Source organism: Carcharhinus amblyrhynchos, chromosome 25 (genome assembly GCF_965287045.1).
Source record: "Carcharhinus amblyrhynchos chromosome 25, sCarAmb.v2.hapA, whole genome shotgun sequence".
NCBI lineage: Eukaryota > Metazoa > Chordata > Chondrichthyes > Carcharhiniformes > Carcharhinidae > Carcharhinus > Carcharhinus amblyrhynchos.
In genome coordinates, this window is record NC_137348.1 from 38297591 (window position 1) to 38325260 (window position 27670).

At 43.9% G+C, this 27670-nt stretch overlaps 1 protein-coding gene across 2 annotated transcripts in view; it reads right to left on the reverse strand.

Annotated features, from left to right (window-relative positions):
- The window catches only part of abca2 (ATP-binding cassette, sub-family A (ABC1), member 2), a 508234-nt gene that overhangs the window by 9716 nt on the left and 470848 nt on the right, over positions 1-27670 (reverse strand). For both annotated transcript variants that reach the window (XM_080212375.1, XM_080212373.1), the window contains exons 40-45: positions 26297-26417; positions 20505-20683; positions 19814-19955; positions 17242-17376; positions 11636-11739; positions 3736-3828 (exon numbers count right to left, since the gene is read on the reverse strand). In XM_080212375.1, coding sequence (XP_080068501.1) covers positions 3736-3828; positions 11636-11739; positions 17242-17376; positions 19814-19955; positions 20505-20683; positions 26297-26417 — 774 coding nt within the window. The remainder of the gene's footprint in view (positions 1-3735; positions 3829-11635; positions 11740-17241; positions 17377-19813; positions 19956-20504; positions 20684-26296; positions 26418-27670) is intronic.

Here is a 27670-nt window from a genome sequence, read left to right on the forward strand (position 1 = left end):
TGTCCTACACTGTGGAGGGAATTGTTCATTTGTTAGCTTCTTGACCTGAAAAAGCAGTGATATATATATAAGTACTTATAATTTATTTAGGCCAAGGGGCCCAAGTTCAGTTCCAGTCTCAGGTGACCGTATGGACTCTCTACGTTCTTCCTGTGTGTGCGTGGGTTTCCTCCGGGTATTCCGGTTTCCTCCCACAATCTGAAAGACCGTGGGGGGTTATGTGCATTGGCCATGCTGAACTCCCCCTCAGTGTACCCAGACAGATGCCAGAGTTTGGCGACTAGGGGATTTTCACAGTAACTTCATTGCAGTGTTAATGTAAGTCTACTTGTGACATTAATAAAATAAAAATGAATTTAATAACCTCACTGCAGGCATTGATTTCACCATCTTGCCTCATTTTCCAGATCCTCGGCTTCAATCTCAAATGCGTCCAATCCTATGGGATTCTAAGACAATCGAGCAGACCTTCAGAGATTGCTGTTACTCTTACCCTGGTGCAGTTTCCTTCAGGATCGAGCCTCAAGCCTTCCTTCTTCTCCAGCCATATACTGTCCCTTAGTGACACTGTCCACAGGGACAAGGATTTTGTCTATTTTTTATGTTGATGATCCTCAATGTCAAGTCTTCCTCCCTTCCCTTAACCCCGTGACCTCTATGTTGATAGAGTGCCAAACTACAGCAATCAAAAATTCTTGTACCCCTGCACCCAGGTCTAAGGAATTGCACTATCTTGCCTGATCCACAGCTGAGCTTCAAACTGCACCCATTACCAGCAGAACACATTTACTTTCACCCCTACACAATATCACCCATTGCTGACCCAGCTCAGCCTCCGTATTCAGGGGTGGAATTCTGCCAACCTGCCCGCAGAGGGTTTGGTGTTGGCAGCTGCAGTGATTTTGGCGAAAGTCAAAAACCTGCAGGAGTAACATCCCGTTGTAATTTTCCCAGTGGTAGGCTAAAGGCAGGTCGCTTTTTCTGCTGGCAGGTGGGACAAACACCATTTGCATCTTATGAATGCTCTTTAAGACAATAATCCCATCAGCCCTTCCAAGCTGTGCCATGCCCAGTGGGATGTTACATTAGTGTCAAACCCAATTGCTAAAGAGTGGCGTACACAATTCGCCAGAGACTCCGGGGTGAGTGAAGCAACTTTTTAGTGCTGCGCTGTTCCTTACGCACTGTTCAACTCTCTGCCAGTTCCTGCCCTCCATCTCCATATGGAGCTGGTCTCCATGGACAGCACCGTGCTGCTGAAGCCAAGGACCCTTCTGTGCCGCCATCTCAGATTAGTACAGCACCTGGAATTGGGGAGCACAGGGATGTCCTTCTCCCTGGTGTCACGCTTCAGTGTCTATCTGTACAGCATTGCACCACAGGATGCATGCAGCCACTCATGGCACCAGGGAGAAGGAGATCCCTGATGTGGAAAGAGGGCTGTGCAAGGATGTAGGGTTCACGATGGCAGGCAGAGGGTCAAGGAGGTGGCCAAAGATGATGAGCAATGGAAGGCAGAAGAAAAACCGAGGGGAAGGGAACTGGACCCTGACAAGGCTACATGAAAGTCTTACAAAGGGGTCAAAGGGATGCCACATCGTTTACTGGATAGGGATGCACAACCACTCCAAATGCGGTGGGTAGAGGGACAAAGGCACCTCCCTGGTGGTGAGCTCAGGGAAAGTGGTTAAATCAAGGTACAGACTTCCTCTTGAGGCTGTGGTCTTTCCCCTCTGGGCTGCTAATATCCTGCACAGTCTAGTGAAGACAGGTGGGCTGGAGAGAGGGAGAACAGTGTGCAGTATTGGTCTTTAAGTATGGTGCTGTGACCTTCAAACCAGCCGGTTGATGGCAGATGGACAAATCAGCTCTAGGCCCACAGACAGTAGGAGGGGAACTCACCCTGCATGATTAAACAGCTTCCAAATGCAGAATCTGGTGCGGGATCCCAGCATTCAGGTCAGCAGAAGTGGAGAGGTTGGTTTCATAAAATTTTAAGGCTGACATTCCAACCATTATCTTGCAAATGTGTCTTTGCCTATACATGCCGTGTTTGTGAAACCTACGTCTCCACTCATTCTTGAAGGTGCAGTGCTCTGAAAGCTCACGACTCCAAATAAATCTGTTGGGACTTAACCCGGTGTTGTGAGAATTCTTACTGTACTATAATGTACTCAATTGGTACACATCCTCTGATTCTTGCACCGCCCTTCTGTACATCCCTCACAACCCAACCAACATCACCCTGTCCCATTACTAATGGTAGACTCTTTTCCCATTGCTTAGTAACTCGGCCACCTCTGTACTTTAAAACAAATCTCTGAACTCATTGTTAGGGTTGTACCTCTCACAGCCTAGTTTGTTTCCGAGTTGATTTCTCATCCCAAAGGCTATCTCAAAATTCCTGACCGTTTCTATTCCTTAGAGGTTAAAACCTTGGAATGCGCCAATAAGAATTCCTGTCTGTCTGTTTTTACCTCTTGTCTATTTGTATCTTTTACCTCCTCCACAAATCACATTTGGCTGCTTTCCATATCCTTGAAGAATAGGTATGAGGAAATTGAGCACATCATTTGGTAGTAAGTGTTTGACTGTTGGAATGATGCAGCTTGGTAGCCCCTCCTTACACAGATAATCATAGAACTCGTGCAGTGCAAAAGGAGGCCATTTGGCCCATCAAGTCCATACAAACTCTCACCCAGGACCTATCTCCGTAATCCCACATATTTTACCCTGCTAATCTATCTAACCCAAATATATCTTGGGACACTAAGGGAGAACTTAATATGGCTAATCTACCTAAACTGCACATCTTTGGACTGCAGGAGGAAACCGGAGCATACGGAAGAAACCCAAGCAGACATGGGGAGAATGTGCAAACTCCACACAGACGGTGACCCGAGGCTGGAATTGAACCCGGGTCTTTGGCGTTGTGAGACAACAGTGCTAACCACTGTGCCACCCACAAGTTTATTTATTAGTGTCACAAGTAGGCTCACATTAACACTGCAATGAAGTGACTGTGAAAATCCCCGAATTACCATACTCCGGCGCCTGTTCAGGCATACTGGAGAATTTAGCGTGGCCAATACACCTAACCAGCACCTCTATCAAACTGTTGGAAAACCCACAGAAAACCCACGCAGACGCAGGGAGAATGTGCAAACTCCACACAGTCGCCTGAGGCCAGAATTGAACCTGGGTCCCTGGTACTGTGAGGCAGCAGTGCTAACCACTGTGCTGCCTTATTGCTACTCTTAAGTGAATCCTTGCAGATGAAACATTGGTTTGTATTTTGTAGATATGTGCTTTAAGAACCCAGTGATACTGGTGAAGTATAAAGTAGCCAGTAATAACTGCACTAATCTTTGTCAGAAGGTTTTTGCTCAGGTGATAGCCACCTGATTTTCCAACCTCCGTGTCAACACAAGAAACGTTGAGGTGTGTGCTGGTGGTGTTAGCGGCTGTGCCAATGCGGGCAGAGTACGCTGAACTACAGCGGGGTCAGAGTAAGGACAGAGTGATTGCCAGTGATATAATGACATCAACGACAAACAGCATTCTATTCACTCGATTCAAAATACGCGTCTCATAGGGAATGAAAGATAAGGAAGAAAGAAAAGAAACCGGCATCACAAAACGAACAAAGGCTAGCTCATGGTTCACAGTGATTAGCTGCTTTAGCGATGGATGTCTGATTAGGATGGGTTGGGGAAAGTTGGAATGTTAAGTTACCGGTTTTTCAGGTGTTGGATGCTGCCGAGACACTTGAACCGGCCGTTCACCATGATTGCCAGTCTCGTACACAGGGCTTCGCATTCCTCCATGCTGCAGAGAGGAAAGAAAAGTAGATTAGACACAGCATATTTCTCAGCACCTCACTGACTCCCAGAGCACAGCCAAACTTCTGCTCAGTTTGGCTTTTGAGGTTATTTATCCAGAGCATGGCTGCAGTGAAAAGGTTATATCCAACGCTTGTTGCTCTGTATCGTACAAACTTGGTGACAGGGTGGATGGGATGATGAGGCTTTGTGTGTTCATTAGCGTTAAGAAAGCCTCGATATTGAAGAATGATACAGTTCTACTTCAGGCACCTGATGTTATCATGAAAAACATTCTGGGCACGTGCAAACAATGCACACTAGATTATCGCCCACTTTGTTCTGAGCCAGGTATGAATGTCTTTTTAATGGGTCGCCCTATCAAATTGGAACTGGCAATCTGATTTTTAAAAATAGGCTAAAGGCACTTTTCTCCGTCTGTTTCCGCCTGCCGGCTGATATGATGATATCAATCATTATGTCTTTGAAGATTTTTTCGTCAGTTTAGTAAATCTCAGGTTTCCAGTTGTGATGCTACTCCCTGTATGGGCAACGGGGCAGCAAAGTGAAGTCGCAGTGTACACATTTGTATCCTGCTCTCCTGTACCGGGTTTGCTTCGTTCCTTTAATGTTTTCACAGAGCACTGGCCCTTCTTCTGCTATTCACACATTCTGCAATCTTACCTTTACGCTACTTAGAAGCACCTTCTTTAGTCCTCAGAACTGCCACCAACACTTCCTTTGTCTTATGCCCGAAATATCTTTGTCCACTCTGTCCTAGCCCCTACCCATCTCTGACCTTTGACTTTGCTCCCCCCGTTCTCCCAGTAAGAACTCCATCGCATTTCTTCCTCTCTTCAACTTCAAAGATGAATCATACACCCTTAAAATGATAACTCTTTCTCTCTCCAAAGATATGCTGCGTTTCCCCATCATTTTCTGTTGTTATTTCAGGTGTCCAGCATGCACAGTATTTTGCTTTTATTACTGTATTTGATGAAATTTGACAAGCTTAACTGGCTTTCGGCAAATACCTGCTGGTGCACCTTCTTTTGTCCATCATTCTGGGTTCCATGAATCAGACTGTCAACATGTTTATTTAGTTATTTATCACTGAATTGTGCATCGCTACTTCCAAGAAGCTTTAATTCAGCCAGAGCCCTCACAGAAAGGCGCAGTAGAAATCTGACGTTGTCTAAGTAGCTAAAGCAGAACAGTCACACCCGTTCCATTGCAGTTTGAAGGAATTAATGTCAGACACTGTGTATAAGGTAAGGCTGACACGATATCGCCTATTGAAAGGTGCTGACCAAGACAGACAGCTGGCTGAGAATGTTCAGGCCTGATTAGATTTGAGATACCCTGGTCTCAGACTGACAGGATGGTAACTGAATCCACTTCACTTCCCAGTCTACACAGTATATTAGTGTTATGAGGGTAGTACCAATTAACAGATCTGGTGAGACATTATCCCAGAAATCTCATAAGCGCTAGGAGCATGAGAAGACAATTCAACCCCTTTGTCATTTAATATGATCGTGGCTGACCTCATCTCGGCCTCACCTCACTTTCCTGCCCGTTCCCCAGAGCCCTAGAAACCCTTCAAATCTGTCCACCTCTTCCTTACATTTACTCAAAATCCCTGCCTCTTTACTGCACTCTGGGGAAGTGACCCTTTGAGAGAAGTAACTTCTCCCCATCTCGGTTTTAAATCTGCCATCGTTTATCTTAATGCTACAACTTCTTGTTCTGGATTGCCCTACAAGAGGAAACTCCCCCCTCTCCACGTCAACTTTCTCACTCCCCCTTATCATCTTGTACACCTCAATTCAATTTCCTCTCATAGGGAATAAAAGTCCAATATCTGCTAATTTAACCAGGTCCACTAAAATAAAAATGAAGTGTTAATAATGGTTCAGTGTTGTTCTCACACCTCTGAGTTACAAAGTTCCTGCTTCAGAGACCTGAGCCCAAAATCTACACCGATACTCCAGTGCTGGATAGGTGCATTGGCCATGCTAAACTTTCCCCCACTGTACCCGAACAGGCGACAAAGTGCGGCGACTTGGGAATTATCACATAACTTCATCGCAATGTTAACGTAAGCTTACTTGTGACTAATCGAATAAACTTTAAAACTGTAACTTTTAAGAATTGCCACAGCAAGCTCATCATTTGTCCGTTTAGGAAGGAAATGACCAAACTTGCAACAAAACCTGCTCTGTACAAACATGTTAATACCTTAGAAGAGGCCATTTGGCCCGACGAGTCTGCACCAACTCTCCGACAGAGTATTTCATCCAGGCCCTCTCCCCTACCCTACCCTCGTAACCCTCCACATTTTTCATAGCTAATCTATCTAACTTGAGAAAAAATATAGCATGACCAATTCACCTAACTTGCACATTCTCCCCCACCCTCAATTACATGCCTGTGAAATGTGGATTACATACTCCAGACACTGAGCAGTTAGCGAGGTTCCCCATGAGATGCATTTGGAAAATGTGAGACATTCAATTCACAATTTCTTTTTGGAAAACTCTTTAAAACTGTGATCCTATCTAGTCTTTCATTATTATTGCCATTCGGTTAACAGAATTGTGGCGGTTATGATTTTGGGTGGTTGAGTGAGTTTTTTAAAATGGCTCATTGTGCTTTTAAGGTATGATTGTGCTGTACCTTAAGGGATGGAAGTTGCTTCATAACAGGATGGATTGTACAGGGTCAATGGAAGGAACCGATTTGATGGGCATTTTCTCATCCCTGCTCCCTTACATCTTAGAATGCTCCCCCTCCCTCTTTTTGATGGCTTGACAATTCATAGTTCAATTCTATCTCCTGGTGAATTTCATTTGTAGAATGTCATTCAAGAGTGACAAGGTTATTTCCAGTCAGCTGATATTTTTGGCGACACTGCCAGTGCTGTTTTGTTTCCGTTTGTTGAAATAGAATGCAACTTGGTTGTACTGAAAGAAGGTCAAAGCTATGGCAAGAGATATCTAGATGCTGTACCTAGCCTCCATTCAGAGTGGTACCTTCTTCACATGCATGATTTTAAGCAGACAATCTTGTGAACCGGCTACTTGTCCTTTCCTCTCTCACTCCAATTCTGTTTTCATGTCCATATCATTCTACAGTGTCAAAAAGATCGATCGCTCCCAGGATTTTCTTTTGTTACTGCGCTTGTTAAAGCACAGGATCTAAAATGCGTTTGCAACCTTCAATCTTTCATGTACGGCTGGGAGAGGTCAGCCGATGGATTATGAAAGGCTATTTAAAGTATTTGGTTATGAAGTCCATCTGCAAAAATGGTGAAATATACTTTGCTGGCGCACCTGGTGACTTCTTAGCTCTTTCCAAAAGCCACTGTTTTACCCTTCCCTGATTGCACTGTGGTACTCCTTACCCGCAGCACAGCCAACATTAAGCAAAAGTAACATCATGGATTTCCACTTGGGTCCTGGTGACCTCTGATGTATTACAGGGAAGCTTTTTTTAATTCGGTCATGGGATGTAGATGTCGCTGACTGGGTCAAGATTTATCCCTAATAACATCTCACTCAAAAAAACATGAAAGTCTCTTGTTTCACCAGGTGGTCACTGAATTGGACAATCCTACCCAGAATGTACCAAAGATTGCAGCATTCTCCCCTTGCAGGAACATAAAGCAAGCTCATCTTTCCGTGGGTCAGAAACATGATGTGGAGATGCCAGCGTTGGACTGGGATAAACACAGTAAGAAGTCTCACCACACCAGGTTAAAGTCCAACAGGTTTATTTGGTAGTAAACACCACTAGTTTTACGGGGGGTTTGCCCCTTCGACAGGTGAGTGGGGAGTTCTGGTCACAAACGTTTGAGATCAGAACTCCCACTCACTCGATGAAGGGGCAAACCCCTTCGTCAGGTGAGAGGTAGTGGCGTTTACTGCCAAATAAACCTGCTGGACTTTAACCTGGTGTTGTGGGACTCCTTACTGTGGTCAGAAACATTGACAGAGGATTGATTGATGAGTCAATCATCAATGTACGGCATTAAAGTCAGGCTGACTTTCCTAAGAATGAGAACTTGGTGCATTGCACAAGAGTTGACTGGCGACTTTACAGCGGAAAGTATACAAATCCAGGGGCTGGATGATTCAGATACTAGGATTGTGCTTCACAATTACCTGAAGCACTGCGTTTCCTAAAAAAGAACAGATTACTTTTGGGAAAATCAGCTGTTTGAATAATTACTCGGAAATGATGGCTTATTTAGACTCGGGCGTGTCAATGAAAGGTATTTGAAGTGTGCAACACAAAGTGTATACCTGAAATAATCTCATTCTGTGAGATAAGACTGACAAAAATGTGGTTCCACTTATCTGAGAAACCCAGCCCATTGAACAAGGTTTCCTGGTATATTCGCCAGAGTTTCATTTTCACTGAGGGGGACAGACAGCAAAATCGCCCTTCTCCTCCCAAAATCTGCATAAGACTAAATATAACTAGCACAATATGAAAGTAATTCATCAGCACTCACTGAAAACTCTTTTAGACAGGAATGCTCGGATTCTAGTTCTGACGCTGAGCCACTTTTGTAACTGTGCTAAAGCAAATGACACTAACATCTCACAGCAACAGGTTACTCAATACTGATCATAATTACTGACCTGTAACTTGTCTGTTTTTTTTTTAAACCTGATTATAAAAGATAGCAACAGATCACAAAAGAAAATAATAATTCCAGTTTTTCGCCACACTACCAGAAGGATATGGATGCTTTGGAGATGCTACAGAAGAGATCTACCAGAATGCTACCTGGTCTGGAGGGTATTAGCTATGAGGAGAGGTTGGGTAAACTCAGTTTGTTCTCACTGGAACGATGGAGGTTCAAGGGGGACCTGATAGAGCCTTACAAGATTATGAGTGGAATGGACAGAGTGGATAGTCAGACGCCCTTTCCTAGGGTAGAAAAGTCAAGTACTCGGGGACGTAGGTTTAAGGTGCACGGGGAGAAGTTTAGAGGAGATGTGTGAGGCAAGTTTTTTTTGCACTGAGAGTGGTGAATGTTTGGAATGCACCACCTGGGGAGGAGGTGGGAGCAGGTACGATGGCAGCATTTAAGGGCCATCTAGATGAACACATGAATAGGATGGGAATAGAAGGACAAGGACTCCGTAAGAGGATACGGATTCCGTAAGTACATACTGTTTTAGTTTAAGCCGACATTATAATCGGTGCAGGCTTGGAGGGCCAAAGGGCCTGTTCCTGTGCTATACTGTTCCTTGTTCCAAGGAAAAGTTAAGAGAAAGTTTCACAGAGATTATAGAATCGATACGTTACAAGTGGATGCGTTCCAAAATGTTTTCCTGCAGTAGTGGTTAACACTGGTGCCTCACAACATCAGGGACCCAGATTCGATTCCCAACTTGGGTCACTGTCTGTGTGCAGTCTGCACATTCTCTACATGTCTGCATGGGTTTCCTAAGGGTGCTCCAGTTTCCTCCCACAGTCCGCAAGACGTGCTGGTTAGATCCACTGGCCATACTCAATTCTCTGTCAGTGTACCTGAACAGGTGTCAGAGTGTGGCGACTGGGGGGGATTTTCACAGCAACTTCACTGCAGTGTTAATGTAAGCCTACTTGTGACACTAATAAATACATTTTAAAATAACGCGAGACCTGGATTTAAATAGTATGCTTGAAGAACACCAGACATTTCAAACTGGAGAATTTTTGCAGTTTAGTCACTGTTTTAATGTAGGGAGATAGCAACTGCTTTCACTGGGAGGAAGGTCAGCAAGCTGGGAACACAAATTTACGATAATTGGTAAAAACAACCAGAGCGAAAATGAGCAAAAATTTTATCACAAGTGTTGAAGCAGATTCAACAGTAATATTTAAGAAATTATATAAATGGGAAGGAAAGATTTGGAAGGCTATGGAAAAGTAACAGGGGAGTGGGACTAATTGAATAGCTCTATAAAGTGCTAACACATGCATGATGGGTCGAAGGGCCTCTCTCTCTGCTCTATAACTTTACAAATTGCTATTTCTCTTGATTGCCAATCAAAGGGTATTTTAATTCTCTGGGTCAGTAATATTAAGTGATTGGATTAGGGGAGAGCCTGCGCCATGTTATCTACAGGTACTGCAATAATCCATACCTAAGATGTGAGATTGCTGTTATTGCTGCCTCTAGCTACACCTCTCCCAGGTGATCTGCTGTCAAGCTCTGTCAAATTTGTCTGTATTTTGCCATCCTCTCACACATCCGCTGTAGCTCGTCTGCTCCCACTCTGTGACGTCTCTCATCCATCTACGGTGAAGTCGTTCGCCTCTTTCTACTTTGCTCTCTCGGAGCGATCTCCAACTTTTCAGCTCTGATCAAGTGGCTGAAATACTGACATTTCCATTTCTGGATGTTACTTTATAGATTTCTTTTTGTTCTTGTATTTTGAAGCACTTCTTCAAATACGGTCTGTGTATAGAATTTTTAGTACATGTCTAAGCATCCACATTTCAAAGTCATCTATTTTCTTCACTGAGTAGACAGGAAAGCGGATAGAATGGAACATCCTTTGAGCTTTTCTCTTGTCACGTGCTTGCATTTTCTTGTTGTTAAATATATCCGCATTTTCACAAAATTATCTTTGGCTCTCTCTATCCTCCTAGCTTCGGCAATGCATCGACCATTTGTTCTAAGCAGACAAACTTATCGACTTGTTCCAGTGTGACACCAACCACTTCACTCTAGTTTCTTCTGATGTGTTCCTTCCAACTACCATTGCTTCTGCCTTTTTGGTATTTGCGAATGATCCAAATTTTAAACTTCTATATTTGACTTAATCTACTGTAGCAGCATGGCCCTTTAAGGGGGGCTGGGGGAAACGTTTCCTGATGGTCACAGGTTTGGTGAGAATCCTATGGATAGCCCTGGCAGTAAGCTGAGTTAATCAGCAGAAGGGCACGTACCAGAGGTTGTGTAGAGACTCGCAGTTTATTTTCATTCATTATTCATTGACACAGGCATCGCTGGCTGGGCTGCATTTATTGCCCATCCTGAGTTGCCCTTGAACTGAGTGGCTTGCTAGGCCATTTCAGAGGGCATTTGAGAATCAACCATGGCAATGTGGTTGACTCTCCAAAGTCCAAAGATGTGCAGGTGAGGTGAATTGGCCATGCAGGTGTTGAGAGACTTCTTACTGACTCTGTCGACACTTCCCGCTTCATTGGAAAAGCAGCCAGAATAATTGAGGGCCCATGTATCCTGGACATTCTCTCTTCCACCTTCTTCTGTCAGGATAAAGATACAAAAGGCTGGGGACACATAGCAACCGACTCACGACTTCTTCCCTGCTGCTGTCAGAATTTTGAATGGACCTACCTTATATTAAGTTGATCTTTCTCTATGCCCTAGCAATGACTGTAACACTACATTCTGCACTCTCTCCTTTCCTTCTCTATGAACGGTTTGCTTTGTCTGTATAGAGCGCAAGAAACAATACTTTTCACTGCATGCTAATACATGTGACAATCATAAATCAAATCAAAATCATTCAGTTCATCTTTTTTGAGATTTCACCCCTCTCAAACTACCTTTTTCTTTTTAGGCACCCACTATTTGTTGCTATCCATTCTCTTCCTATCTACCAAAGGTTTCATCTTCTGGTGCATGACTTTTATTTTCTAATTCTTTTGCACATCTAGTGTTCCATCAGTATAACATTTCTCCTTAGCCTGCCTCCTGTACATTCTCTCGGGAAACTGATCTCACGGTGTTCTGGTGACAAAAACAGGCAGTGACAACATTGAAGCCAAGCCAAAAGGACCACCTGTGTGATGTCAACACCACTGAGCGCCCAGTCTTGATGATGTCGAGGATCAGGTTCCACAAAAATCTGCGTGCCTTGGGATCCATGCCTGTTGTTGGTTCATCCTGAAATACAACCAAAACAGTAAGTAGCAGAGTGCAAGATTAATCCTCACAATGCCCTGAAAATGTGGAGAATCAGGCGCAGAAAGGGCTGCTTTCCAATTTGATGTGGTAACTATGCTTGGTAGGGGGCAACCGGTCTGTCTCCCCAACACTTTGGTGCGCTGTCCTTTGATAGTAACACCACGCCCATCCCTCTTGCTTGATAAGGTGTCACATCAAAGGTTATTGCAGAAAATTAAAGCCCATGTTATAGAGGGTAACATATTGGCATGGGTAGAAGACTGGCTGGCTAACAGGAAGCAGAGAGTAGGCATAAATGGGTCTTTATCAGGTTGGCAAGACATAACGAGTGGTGTGTCACAGGGATCAGTGGTGGGAACTCAACTGTTTACAACTTTTTATAAATGATTTGGATGAAAGGGTTGAAGGAACAGTTGCCAAATTTGGTGATGACACAAAGATCACTAGGAACTAGCAAAGAGATCAGGAGGCTACAAAAAGACATAGATAGGTTATGTGAGTGGACAAAGGTCTGGCCAGTGGAATATAATGTGGGAAAATGTGAAAGATCCATTTTGACAGGAAGAATATAAATGAAGCATATTATCTAAATGGCGAGAGATTGCAAAGTTCTAAGGTGCAGAGGGAGCCCTAGTGCATAAAGCACAAAAGGCTAGTATACAGGTACAACACGTAATTAGGAAAGCTAGTAAGATGTTATCATTTATTGCAAGGGGAATTGGATACAAAAGTAGGGTTGTTATGCTTCAGTTGCACAAAGCATGAGTGAGGTCACATTTGGAACACTGTGTAGAATATTGGGCACCTTATGTAAGGAAGAATACAAATATATTGGAAGCCATTCAGAAAAGGATTACCAGGCTTACACCTGGAATGGGTGGGTTATTTTACGAGGAAAGTTTGGACAGGTTAGGCTTGTATTCACTGGGGTTTAGAAGATTAAGAGGCAACTTGATTTAAACATACAAGCTGCTAAGGGGTCTTGACAGCGTGAATGTGGAGAGGAAGTCTCGAAGAATCTCGAACTGGGGAACACTATATGAAAATGAGCCGCTCAGTTAAAACGGAAATGAGGTGAATTTGTTTTTTCTCTCAGAGGATTGAGAATCCTTGAAACTGTGCATAGGGGAGAGATTTTCCACCCCCATTTTAGACAGGCGGGAACGGCAGAAGTGGTGGAAGACCCAAAATGACTGGCGGGATTCCCTCGCTCGATTGTCCCCCACACCCACCAATGATGGCTCTCCGTTCACATCTGTTTCAAAATGCTTATCAGCCTCTCCCCCTTGAGGCCACCATCCTCCAAATAAACCCCCCATCACATCACAGCCATGCCTTTGACCTTGACATTTCACACCACTGCCCACACTGTATCAGTCATAGATAAAGCCATTTCTATCGCTTCCTTGTATTACTCTCCATCCGCAACTCTCTTCCCACTCCAAACCTTACTTCCTCTGTGTACACAGCTGGAAATAAACTATCACCAACTCAAAACCGCAGAGCTAAAAACCTTCACTCTCATGGCAAAGAGAGAATTGTGTGGGATATTTCAGCATCATTAAACCAGAATTTCTCAATGGCCAGGACCTTGGGGTCCTGCCAGGCCAACCCATTGGCTGGCATTGTGGCACAGTGGTTAGCACTGCAGATACACAGCGTCAGGGACCCGGGTTCAATTCCTGGCTTGGGTCACTGTGTGGAGTCTGCACATTCTCTCCATGTTTGCATGGGTTTCCTCCAGGTGCTCCAGTTTCCTCTCTCAGTCTGAAAGGCATGCTGGTTAGGTGCATTGGCCACGCTAAATTCTCCCTCAGTGTACCCAAATAGGCGCCAAAGTGTAGTGCCTAGGGGATTTTCACAGCAACTTCATTGCAGTATTAAGGTAAGCCTACATGTGACACTAATAAACATACAATAAACTAAATATAGATCAACTCTCCCCAACGTCCTACCATTAACTTAAGAAGTCCTGCCCTGATTCGATCTATCAAAATACATCACCTCGCATTTATCTAAATTAAACTCCATTTGCCATTCGTCAGCCCACTGGCTGATCAAGATCCCACTGCAGTCCGAGATAACCTTCTTCACTATCCACTCTGTCAACAATCTCAGTGTTATCTGCAAACTTACTAACTCTGCCTCCTAAATTTTCATCCAAATCATTAATATAAATGACAAATAACAGTGGACCCAACACCAATTCCTGAAGCACACAGCTGGTCACAGGTTTCCAGTTTGAAAAACAATCCTCTACAACCACCCTCTGTCTTCTGTCATCAAGCCATTTGGCTATCTCACATTGGATCCCATGAGATTTAATCTTACGCAACAACCTACCATGCAGTACCTTGTCAAAGGATTGCTGAAGTCCATGTAGACAATATCAACTGCACTGCCCTCATCTACCTTCTTGGTTACTCCTTCAAAAAAAACTCAATCAAATTTGTGAGACATGAATTTGTGTAGTTTGTTGGTGATGCGGAGTGATGCCAACAGTGTGGGTTCAATTCCTGTACCGGCTGAGGTTAATCGTGAAGGTTTGCCTTGCCTGAGGTGTGGTGATCGCCACCAGTCAAACTCTTCCGCCTCAAAGGGGAGAGCAGCCTATAGTCGTCTGGGACTGTAGTGACATTTAATTTCCAGTTTGCTTAAAATGTGGCAAGGAATTCAATTTTATTTACGTACTGATGGATTGTTGGTCATGGGGAAATAGCAATAAAACCATAATTTGCCTTTTTGGGATTCTAAGTTGGCAGGACTATACAAAACAAAAGAGCATAACTGAGTTACCTGTGGACAATTACAAATCCTGGAGTAGAATTTCTGAATGTTGCAGTACAGCATGCTGTCATTGATTCTGCACTGACACCCACAGAATGCTAGTTTCAATATGGTCCCATGCTCTTACACCTTTCATTTTAAGAAACATAGAAAATAGGAGCAGGATAAGGCCATTTGTCCTTGAACAGCACAGCGGTTAGCACTGCTGCCTCACAGCACCAGGGATCCAGGTTCGATTCTGGGCTTGGCTCACTGTCTGTGCGGAGTCTGCGCATTCTCCCCATGTCTGTGTGGGTTTCCTCTGGGTGCTCCGGTTTCCTCCCACTCTCCGGAAGACGTGCTGGATCAGGTGCATTGACCATACTAAATTCTCCCTCAGTGTACCCAAACAGGTGCCGGAGTGTGGGGACTAGGGGATTTTCACAGTAACTTCATTGCAGTGTTAGTGCCTACTTGTGGCACTAACAAACTTAACTTAAACATTGGGCGCTTTGAGCATGTTTTCCCCATTCATTAGGATCATTCAACTCAACAGCCTGATCCCGCCTCCCCCCATATCATTTGATCCCCTAGTTCTATATCTAACTGCTTCTTGAAAACGTTCAATGTTTTGGCCTCAACTACCTACTGGAGGCCATCTTCCTTATAAAGGTACGATAGTTTTTCATCCTGTCATGATATCTGGTCCGAAATTTCATGCTTACATCCAAACAAATGGTACCAAACTTACAACGGCCGGAATTCTCCCAGCCTGTCCGCCTGCCACTGGAATTGTAGCGGGTGGGTTGTGGACAATGTGAACCCCCACTGATGATGTGGCAGGAATTTCCGGCTTTTAGACCAGTGTAGCCAGAGAGTTCTGCTCAACTTGTCAGTTTCAGTGGAAAATGACAGGTTCCAATAAGAATATTGTTTTTCAAATGGAGAGTGTTGATTTATATCCATCTGCGGTATCCAATGTCTTTGTTTTGGGAAGCTACCTTTCTTTTTTTTCCTGCTTGGCCCACTTGAGGCTATGAGGAAGTAAACAACACTTAAGCTCATATTGTTGAAAATTGCTGACTCCATAAGTTGAACACTATCTTCAGCAGCTGACACAAAAATATTAAATGTCAGTGACTAGCCGATATTTTTCTATTTATTCCGAATAAAGGACAACTCTAGAAAATACCTCAGAATTTCTTCATCGTAGAACCTTCAAATGTTAACATACTATTTTATATTCATATGCTATGTGTCTTTAAAAATAAGGACACAGTGTTGTAGGTTATACATGAATGTTGACAGACAAAGCCACTATAGGACCCTAACTGGCAATATTCTTTCAAAGAAGCTTTAGTAAAGTGAAATTTAAGTAAAGTTTCTTTATTAGTCACAAGTAAGGCTTACGTTAACACTGCAATGAAGTTACTGTGAAATTCCCCTAGTTGCCATAGTCCGGCGCCTGTCAGGGTCAATGCACCTAACCAGCACGTCATTCACAATGTGGGGGGAGACTGGAGCATCCAGAGGAAACACACGCAGACACGGGGAGAACGTGCAAACTCTGCAGAGACAGTGATCCAAGTTGGGAATTGAACCCGGGTCCCTGATATTATGAAGCAGCAGTGCTAGCTAGTGTGCTACCGTGCTGTCCTCTTTGGTCCGACGAGGGTAAATTAATGCCATGAATAGTATTACAATCTACTGTAAGTTGTGCCTGTTTCTTGGACATTGTGCAATCTCTATCTCTGACAATAAGACAATAGGTCATGGTTTAAAAATAAGGGGACGCTCATCCAAGAAGATGAATTAAGTTTTTTTTCTCTTAATCTTTCTCAATGGAAGCAGAGTTTTTGAGTATTTTTAAGGCAGAGTTAAATAGATTCTTGATAAGCAGGAAGGTGGAGCGTTAATGAGGATAGGTGGGAATGCGGAGTTCAGGAGCATCTGGGGACTCTGGGTGTGTACTTGATGGAGTTTAGAAGGATGAAGGGGGATCTCATTGAAACGTACAGAATACTGAAAGGCCTGGATAGAGTGGACATGTGAAAGGTGTTTCCATTTGTAGGAGAGATTAGGATCCGAGAGCACAGCCTCAGAGTAAAGGGGCAATCCTTCAGATGAGGAGGTATTTCTTCAGACAGAGGATGGTAATCTATGGAACTTATTGCCACAGAAGGCTGTGGAGGCCACGTCATTGAGTGTATTTGAGACAGAGAGAGATAGGTTCCTGATTGGTAAAGGATCAGAGGTTACAGGGAAAAAGCAGAATGGGATTGAGAAACTTATCAACCATGACTGAATGGCAGAGTAGACTTGATGGGCTAAATGGCCTAATTTTGCTCTTATATCTTCTGGTCTTAGGTTTACAATCAGATCAGCAACAATCTCACTGAATGGTGGAGTAGAATTGAGGGTCTACTCTCACCCCTAACGTGCAGGTTTGAGACAACCACAGTGCTATTTCTTCATTAAGACAACTACCACGCCGGTTTTAGGAAGCAAGGCAGACAGATTGGGACTTGACTCTTGCACTTCACGCTTGAGTTCCTTACTGAATGTGAATTGCTATTCCCAAAGATCGATGCAAAGACCTGGTAGGACAACAGAGCTTAAAAGCAAACAGGGCACCAATCTGGTTGGAGTATTTTTGTGAAGAATCTGAACACAATTTATTGACCTTTTGCAGCCCAACCTACTTGTGATTCTTACCAGGAAAATTAAAGAAGGATAGCCAATCAGAGCAATGGCTGTAGACAGCTTCCGTTTGTTGCCTCCACTGTACGTTCCTGCAGGCTTGTCTGCATACTTTGTAAGTTCCAGTTTATCAAGAGCCCAATTTATAACCTAGAAAAATGGAGTTGAGAGGGTAAGAAGTGGTTGTACATTTTGAGCAGAGAGATAAATCCCAGACCACTTACTTTTAAAGCCAATGTCAGTGACAAGCCCTTCCAAGTCAAACAAACAAGTTAGTAAACACTTTTTGACTCTATCAAACAATAACAATTAAACAGCATCCTTCCGAACATTTTTATTTCATTTTCCACAGCAACCACTGTGGCGCTGCCAATCACTGATATCAGTGTGTGATAGGCACATGTTTAACCCAAATAATCTAGTTGTTAGGGGACATATTTATGATGGACTGGATTTGAATTCATGCCCTTGAGGGAAAAAAATGGGCAGTTACTCATTATCTGAAGCATGTACATAAGAACTAGGAGCAGGAGTAGGCCATCTGGCTTCTCGACTCTGCTCCACCGTTCAATAAGATCACGGCTGATCTTTTCGTGGATTCAATTCCACTTACCCGCCCCTCACCATAACCCTTAATTCCTTTACTGTTCAAAAATTTATCCATCTTTGTCTTAAAAACATTCAATGAGGTAGCCTCAACTGCTTCACTGGGCAGGGAATTCCACAGGTTCACAATCCTTTGGGTGAAGAACTTCTTCTTCAACTCATCCTAAATCTGTTCCCTGTTATTTTGAGGCCATGCCCCCAAGTTTTAGTTTCACCCACCAGTGGAAACAACTTCTCTGCTTCTATCTTATCTATTCCCTTCATAATGTTGTATGTTTCTATAACATCTCCCTTCATTCTTCTGAATTCCAATGAGTATAGCATATGTAGTTAAACGCCAACTTAACACAGATAGTGTGGGAAACAGCATCAGGTTTTAAATAGCTAGGAATATGTAAGCCATCATTCCACGTCCACCTACACCTGATGACGTTGGCAAGAGTTTAAAGTTTGTTTTGTGTGTAAGCTGCTGCCTAGGAGCCAACCAAACTGTTTTGGTAATATTCTGACTGGAACATAACACAGTCTCATCAGTCCCCATTGTTTACACTGTGGAACTAGCAAGGCAGAGTTACTTCATCACATGCTCCACATATTCAATACACAACTTCATCATCACTGAAGATGACACACAACTATTGTCACTTCAAACCCTGTAATAATATGACAGGAATATGTATATCCTCTTGTGGTTTGCAGGGGAAAAATTGTAAACCTCTTCACTTTGCCATCTCAGAGTTTAGAAGGCCTCTGCTCATGGGAGAATCAGAGATTTCAGTCTTAGTTAAGAGTAACATTCTGCACCTCTCCATTAGATTACCTTCCACTGACAACGCAAGTTAAATGGGAATGTTGTGCAATAAGGGGGAGTAACGTCTTGATCCTGTAAGGTGGTTGGGGTGAATAGTATAGACTTGTTTAAGGAGAATCCAGATAAACATAGATGAAAGAAAGGAATAGAAGGTTATACTGAAAGGATTAGATGAAGGAGAATGGAAGGACAAAGACTGGTACAGAACTGTTAGTAACGATGATTCATTTCTGCACTGTAAATTCATCTAACAAATACCTGTTAAATAGTAAAAGCTCATTGACATTGTGCAGGTTAGGTTGATTGGCCAAGCTTAAAAATTGCCCCTTAGTGTCCTGAGATGCGTAGCTTAAAGGGATTAGTGGGTACAATATGTAGGGATATGTGGGTAGGGCCTGGGTGGGATTGTGGTCAGTGCAGACTTGATGGGCCGAACGGCCTCTTTCTGCGCTGTAGGGTTTCTGTGATTCTATGACTCAAATTTACCCCAAAGGGTTTTGCATGTTCCTTCAAATTTTCACAGAATTGTAGTAATAAACAACTTTATTGATATGTTTTAGTAATCTATAGCCATTAGAAATTGTGTGTGCATATATGTCTTTGCTAGTGACATATACACAATACCTGAGGCAAAAACCCAGCCACAAGTATATTAGATACAAACACAAAGGCAAGAGGAAAATCTTAAAACAGGGGACCCTGTTTTGTTTGGATGTTTTATATACAGAAATATTCATTTTGTAAAAATACACCTTGCCTTTTAGAAAAACAAGCAAATTCTTGCCCCCATTGAGGAGGATTGCCTTTGCCTCCTGGGCATGTCAATGGCATCACTTTCATCTCTCGACATTACAGTCAGGATCTTGATGTGGACCTTTTTGAGAATCCATTTTTATTAAAAAGACTTTGGGAAAAGATTTTGCACTAAAGGAATTCAGTGTGAATTCCCCTTCCACTTGCTAAGTAACACAATGACCTCTGAGTAATGTTCACCCATTATGGTCAGTCAGTCAGTCATTAACCTATTGAACTGGAACACAATTAACACAATAAATACTCATGTGAAACACGAACACTGGCAGACACCAGTGGGGCTGAACAGCCTGTGTTTGCACAACAAATGTTACGTAATATTGACATGTGATTTGAGACCCTTTCCCAAGTTCTTACCCTCTCTTCATCTTTCCAAGGGACACCACGTAGTCGGGTGTAGAGCTCCATGTGTTCCCGGGCAGTCAGCTCATCAAAGAGTGCATCAAACTGTGGACAGTAGCCTATGCTCTGCTGCACCTTCAGCAGGTCCTTGAGAATACTGCAACAGACAACAAACAGGAAAGTGAATGTTATGAGGTGCTGCCTTGCATGGTTCTGGAAAGCACCGAACCTTCTCCTGAGGGGTGCAGGACCAAATAGAGGACTGGGAGCTGATTACAGTGCAATGGGGAGGGCATTGTGGCACAGTAGTTAGTACTGCTGCCTAACAGCACCAGGGACCTGGGTTCCAGTCTGGCCTCGGGTTGCCGTCTGTGCAGAGTTTGCACATTCTCCCCGTGTCTGTGTGGGTTTCCTCCGGGTGCTCCGGTTTCCTCCCACACTCCAAAGATGCGTGGGTTCAGTAGATTGCCCATGCTAAATTGTCCCTTAGTGTCCCAAGTTACGTAAGTTTGGTGGATTAGCCACAGTAAGTGCACAGGGTTTATGGGGATAGGGTGGACAGGCCGGTGGGCCTGGGTAAGATGCAGAGTCAGTGCGGGCTTGATGGGTGGGATGGCTTCTTCTGCACTGCAGGGATACTCTGATTCTAAGGCAACACCGTGTGTTTTCCTTTTCCTCGCTGTGCCGAGAGACTCCTGTAATTTACCTGTTCCCGTTCACAAATGCTTCTCCACCCGTCGTACTCTCATCCCCGGTCAGCATCTTGAACGTTGTCGTCTTCCCTGCTCCGTTCACTCCCAGTAACCCAAAGCATTCTCCAGGACGCACACCGGCACACAGGCGATCCACTGCCAGGATCCGGCCCATCCGACGCGACTTGTACACCTGTAGGTGCCATGGATAAAACAGTGTGAAGAGGACTGTACACACCTGTTCTGACTAACTGGTGAGCAAACACAACCAGTGACCCCCTTAGATAGTAGCTAAGAATTTCTATCCATATTGGCACCTCAGCGGGAGCGGTCTATTATAGCTTAATGGATGAATCCAACATTTTGGAAGACAAAGTGCTCTCTGTCAAAACTCCACATATAAACAGAACAGACTCAGCATAACTTCTCATCTCAGCTGTGTCACAGAATGATACAGAACAGAATGAGGCCACTCACTCCATCCTGCCAGTGCCTGATCCTGAACAAATCATAAGAACATAAGAAATAGGAGCAGGAGTAGGCCATCTAGCCCCTTGAGCCTGCCCCGCCATTCAATAAGATCATGGCTGATCTGTCGTGGCTCAGTTCCACATTCCCGCCCTCTCCCCATAACCCTTAATCCCCTTGCTTATCAAAAACCTATCAACCCGCGTCTTAAATATATTTAGCGAGGCAGCCTCCACCACTTCAACAGGCAGAGAATTCCAGAGATTCACCACCCTTTGAGTGAAGAAGTTCCTCCTCAACTCCGTTCTAAACTGCCCCCCCTTTATCTTGAGGCTGTGTCCCCTAGTCCTACTGTCCTTTCTGAGCGGGAAGAGCCTCTCCATCTCTATCCTATCCATCCCATTCATCATCTTATACGTCTCAATGAGATCTCCCCTCATTCTTCTAAACTCTAATGAGTACAAGCCTAGTTTATTCAGCCTCTCCTCATAGTTCAACCCCCTCAACTCCGGTATCAGCCTAGTAAACCTCCTCTGCACTCCCTCCAAGGCCAAAACATCCTTGCGTAAGTGCGGCGACCAAAATCATCTCATTATTCCCAATTCCATGCTCTTCTCCCACCCCATAGCCCTGCAAATTTTTTCCCTTGGCACAGTAGTTAGTAGTGTTGCCTCACAGCGTCAGTGACCTGGATCGATTCCAGCTTTGGATCACTGTCTGTGCGGAGTTTCCATATTCACCCCCAAGTCTATGTCAGTTTCCTTCACGTGCTCTGGTTTCCTCTCACAGTCTAAAGATGGGCAGGTTCGGCAGATTGGCCAAGATAAATCTGTGGGGTCACGGGAATAGAGTCTGGGTAAGATGCACCGTCGGAGAGTCAGTGCAGACTTGAGGGGCTGAATGGCCTCCTTCTGCATGGTAACGATCCTATGATTCATCAAATTCTCTTTTGAAAATTATTATTGAATCTGCTTCCCTCCCCTTTCAAGTAATGCATTCCTAACTATAATAACCTACGGCTAATTTTGTCATTTTGGCATATAGAGAATTACACGTACAGCACATAAACAGGTCATAAACAGGGCCCAACCAGAGGGTTAATATTCCAGCCAAACCTCTTCCAATCTTTCCTAATTTTCCAATGTCCCCTCTGCTTCTTTTCCAAACTATTTTAGACCTGGATCCTCTGATTACTGACTCACTGCTACAGAACACAGCGTCCCCTTACTTGGACTATCAACTCTTATTGATTTTGAACAAGCTCTTCTTAATCCCCCCTGCTAACCTTCTTTGTTCAAAGGAGAGTCAGAGAGACTTGCCTGCTGTCAGATTGCCAACCTGTAATTGAGACCTTAAGCTGCCTATCCTTCCAGGTGGATGTAAGCCAGCCAGGGAATTATTTTTAAGAACAGAGCATTGAGTTCTCCTTGGTATCCAAGGAAATATTTGTCAAACACACCACAACAATACATTATCAGGTCACTACCACGTTGTCATTTGACAGAGCTTGCGATGCACGAGTTGACTGATGCAGTTCCTAAACTGTTGTGGGTTGTACACTCAGCAGTGAACAAGCAATGCTCGGTATCCATTATTTTTTCAGCTCCTGCAAACACTTGTGGGCTTTTACGTAGCATTCAAAATAGTACTGCACTTCTTCTGGGATCTGTGCGAGCAGACCAAGCAACAGTGAGTGTATTCAACCTCATCCACTGACACTGTCTACACTTCCCGCTGCCTCGGCAAAGCAGCCAGCATAATTAAGGACCCCGCGCACCTGGACATTCTCTCTTCCACCTTCTTCCATCAGGAAAGAGATGCAAAGGTCTGAGGTCACGTACCAACTGACTCAAGAACACCTTCTTCCCTGCTGCCATCAGACTTTTGAATGAACCTAACTCGCATTAAGTTAATCTTTCTCTGCAGCCCAGCTAGGACTGCAACAGTACAATCCGCACTCTCTCATTTCCTTCTCTATGAATGGTATGCTCTATCTGTATAGCATGCAAGAAACAGTACTTTTCACTGTATGCTAATATATGTGACAATAATAAATCAAATCAAATCAAAATCAAGGATAATTGAATAATCTAAACTGGATACCAGTATCATACCAGATATGTAAATTGGGCTATTTGAGTCAGTGCAAAATCAAGGAAATATCAGCTCAGGTATTCTGCAGAACGGCAGTCACTGTCTGTTTCTGCTCCACTTGAACCTTTGCCCACTCATCAGTGCTCTGCATTTCTTGCTGGATCTTCCAAGTCTGGCTTCTTCAGAAATGCGGAACACAGCACCCATTAAAGAGCTCCAGCACAGTGCTGGAGTATCAGGAAAATCTATCCTTTTTAGCTGCCACGGAAGTTTAAGTAAGAAGTGTGAATGTTCATAATGGATGGATGCTCATAAAGTGGTTGGGTGGGTGAGGTAAGTGGGTAAGGTGGCAGATGGATAGGGTTGGGAGTGGGGAGGGTGGGCGAGGGATAGCTGGGTTGGGAGGGGTAGATAGGTCAGGGATTCATCTGAATGTTGCGATTAATCGGGTATGGTTGATGGCAACGGAGAGGGGAGAATGGGGGCTGGTCTGGTGGTTGGGGTTTAGCTTGACTGGGAGGGGTAGGTGGGTCAGTCAGTCCTGTGTCCCTCAGTAATGATGGAGCTGGTTACTAATCCCTCTGTCTCTCAGTAATGATGGAGCTGGTTACTAATCCCTCTGTCTCTCAGTAATGATGGAGCTGGTTACTAATCCCTCTGTCGCTCAGTAATGATGGAGCTAGGTACTAATCCCTCCGTCTCTCAGTAATGATGGAGCTGGTTACTAATCCCTCTGTCTCTCAGTAATGATGGAGCTGGTTACTAATCCCTCTGTCTCTCAGTAATGATGGAGCTAGGTACTAATCCCTCCGTCTCTCAGTAATGATGGAGCTGGTTACTAATCCCTCTGTCTCTCAGTAATGATGGAGCTGGTTACTAATCCTTCCATCTCTCAGTAATGATGGAGCTGGTTACTAATCCCAGTGTCTCTCAGTAATGATGGAGCTGGTTACTAATCCCTCCATCTCTCAGTAATGATGGAGCTGGTTACTAATCCCAGTGTCTCTCAGTAATGATGGAGCTGTTTACTAAACCCTGTGTCTCTCAGTACTAATGGGGCTGGTTAGTCATCCCTGTCTCTCCCAGTAATGATGGGGCTGGTTACTAATCCCTCCATCTCTCAATAATGATGGAGCTCGTTACTAGTGTCTCCCAGTAATAATGGAGCTGTTTCCTACACTGTGCGTCTCTCAGTACTAATGGGGCTGGTTAGTCATCCCCGTCTCTCCCAGTGATGATGGGGCTGGTTACTAATCACTGTGACTCTCAGTAATGGTGGGGCTCTTTACTAAACCCTGTCTCTCCCAGTAATGACGGGGCTGGTTACTAATCCCTGTGTCCCTCAGAAATGATGGTGCTACGTCCGAAGGGAGCGAGTGATAGGGATGGTCAGTTCTATAGTCACCCAAGAATCTGTCTAACATTCTTGACTAATTGTTCAGGTAAATATCTTGGAATTGTCTGATGCTTTGATTCTAACTCGGAGTTGGAGACATTCACAGAGGATTCCAGGGAGCAGGGGAAATCGCCCATCGGAAATTCACACTTTGAGGGCAATTTCCATGGAGGTCAGCACATCTGGACTTCCATGGTGTCTGAAGGAAAGACACTTCACTCTTGAAAGGTAAATATTCAGGATGGGAAATGTTGTGTGGCATTAATTAAGACTTATCAGACTGTTAAAAAATTGCTCGTACTTGAATGGACAAGTTTTATCTTTCTCTGCCGGGCTTAGTTGGTATCTAATGGGTACGTATCACAAATTCTCATCTTCCATGTGTCTTAATGGTAAGTCTTTGAGCAAGGTACTGTTAGAGCAAAGCTTCAGGAGGAACAGGGCAACTTGGACAGTAACATCTGGATTTCTACCTTTAAAGTTTTCCAACTTTAATGTTCTGGGGACCCGGGTTCAAATCCCGCCACAGCAGATGGTGGAATTTAAATTCAATTAAAAAAATCTGGAATTAAGAATCTACTGATGACCATGAAACCATTGTCGAATATCAGAAAAACCCATCTGGTTCACTAATGTCCTTTATGGAAGGAAATCTGCCGTCCTTACCTGGTCTGGCCTAAATGTGATTGTAGAGCCAGAGCAATGTGGTTGACTCTTAACTGCCCTTGGGGAACTAGGGGTGGGCAATAAATGTTGGCCCAGCCAGTGATGCCCATGTCCCATGAATGGATTAACAAAAAAACTGTGTTGCAGATGCCAGAATTTACTGTCTTAATAACAAATCATAAATGTTTGTAGTCACCCAGTTATTCCATTGGCAAAATCTGAACCAATTTAATTTTGATTACACTCTTCTTTTAAATCATTGAATTGGTTGTAAATTGCTCTGGAATGCCATCAGGTCAAGGAAGGCAATTGTGGGAATGCAAGTCTTTCTTTGAAGTGTGGTCAAAGGGGCCATCTAAAATGATGACTTGTAAAGCTCTCTGGGACAATTGGGCAAGAACTAAAACGACAGGCTGCAGCCTAAAAGACATAGATAAACAGGCTGCAATTCAGGTGACTGAATACATGGAAATGGGTCATCTCCAGGATGAAAGAGACTTTCTGGTCAAACTGGGTTCTTTATCAGGCATAAGGGCGCCGTAACCCCTTATTTAAGAGGGAGGTGTGAACCCTATGTGCCCTCAGCACCTGCAGACATGGCCTTTGGGGACACACCCAGAGATTGGTGTGGCAGCACCCGATTGGACTCTTATCAATGAGGGTGACCGAGTCCTGATCGATTGATTGGTAATGGCCAAAAGGAGCACGAAATCCAACGGGGTATAAAGAGTGCTGCACAACCAAGAATCTCTCTCTTTTTCTCTCTGACCCCACGAATCAGCTACAACATTAGTGACCATCGCCAATGACGACCAGCACAAGGACAGTCACCTGAGAAGGAAGGAAGACCAGGGCCAGAGTGCCAGACCAGTTCAAAGGACCAGATTATGCAGAGGACGACCAAGACCAGCACACAGATAAAGGCCAATATCTGCTTGGGTACTTGCCAGTCACATAAAGTTGAGCCAAGGTCTTGTATTGGACTTGAACTCTTGTATTTTCTGTAAAGATAACTTATTGATGGTTGGGTGGGTGATTATTGATTGTGTCTCTTAAATAAATATTGGTTGTACAAGATGTCTACTCACAGTTATTTGTCTACTGTATAAGGATTAAAACAGACTGTGCGGCAGGAATAACAGAAGGCAGAATCCTCAATGTTCCCATCCCAGTTTCCTTTACCTTTGTCAGGTTCTGAATTTTAAGAACATCGCTGTCTGCGTCTCCTCGCAACACACGTCGCCTCTCATTCCCCACATCAACATCATCATCTTCTATCGGCTTGTTCGATACTGGTAAGCGCCTGTCACACAGGGGATGAGACAAAACAAAAGGGATGCTTAAAAATTTTTGCAATTACAGATCTTTGCTACCAAGGTGCAAACATTACACACACGTTTCTTGCTCAGCAGAAACCGTGAGATCACAACATAGGTTTGCTGCAAAAGTCCTCAAGTCCATTTACCAACAAATTAACAATACACCTGCAACTGTCAGTACTTCAATGAGTCTAGCATCTCTACCGTGCCACCATTGCACTCGACTCCTCCACATTATTAAATTATCAGACTCCTTATCCAACCTTCAGTGTTGATTGGCAGAAATTTCCTCCAACTAAACACCAGAGAGGCTGAAGCCATTGTTTTTGGTCCCAGATCAAACTCCATTCCTAGTTCCCAACTCTATCCCTAGTTCCCAACTCTATCCCTCTTCCTGGCAACCTTCGGAGATTAAACCAGGCCATTTGCAGCCATGGTATCACATTTGTGCCATTACTGAAATCACTTATTTCCACCCCTTTGACACAAATACACTTTGCCCGTCTGAGTTCATCTGCTCCTGAAACCCTCACTCATGTCTTTATTATCTCTGGATTTGATTGGTCCAATTCACTCAACCCTCTGTAAACCTGAGTTCATGCAAAAGTCTGCTGCTTGCGTCCTAACTTCCACTAGACCACATTCACTTACCACACTTGTGCTCGTTGACCTACATTAATTCCCTGTCAAACAAACCTTGACTTTAAAATTCTCATCCTTGTTTTCAAATCTTTCCAAGTCCTCACTCCCTTTCTATCTCTGTAATCACTTTCAGTTCAACATCCATCAAAGTATCCGCATTCATCCAATTCTGGCTACTTGAACACCCCTAATGTTAATTGCTCTGCCCCTCAGTTGTCTGGGCCCGAGACTCTGGAACAACCTCCCTAAACTTTTCAATCCCTCTGCCTCGCTTTCCATCCTTTAAAGACAATCCTGAAAATCTAACTTGTTGGTCAAGCTTTTGATCATCTGACCTAACATCTCCTCATGTAGCTCAGCATTGTACTTTGCTTTATAGAACTCCCATGAAGATGCCTCTTGATGTTCCATTGCATTAAAGATGTGAATTACATATAAATTGTGATAGTCCAAACTTAACAGTGCACAACCCTCTGTCAAAAAATGTCCTGAATTTATTTCACTCTTATCCTGTCACCTTGGTGTATCAGGACGCATTGGCCGGAGCTGACTTTCTCTTTTACATTAAACAGCTAATAAAGCTGTGTGATACCCT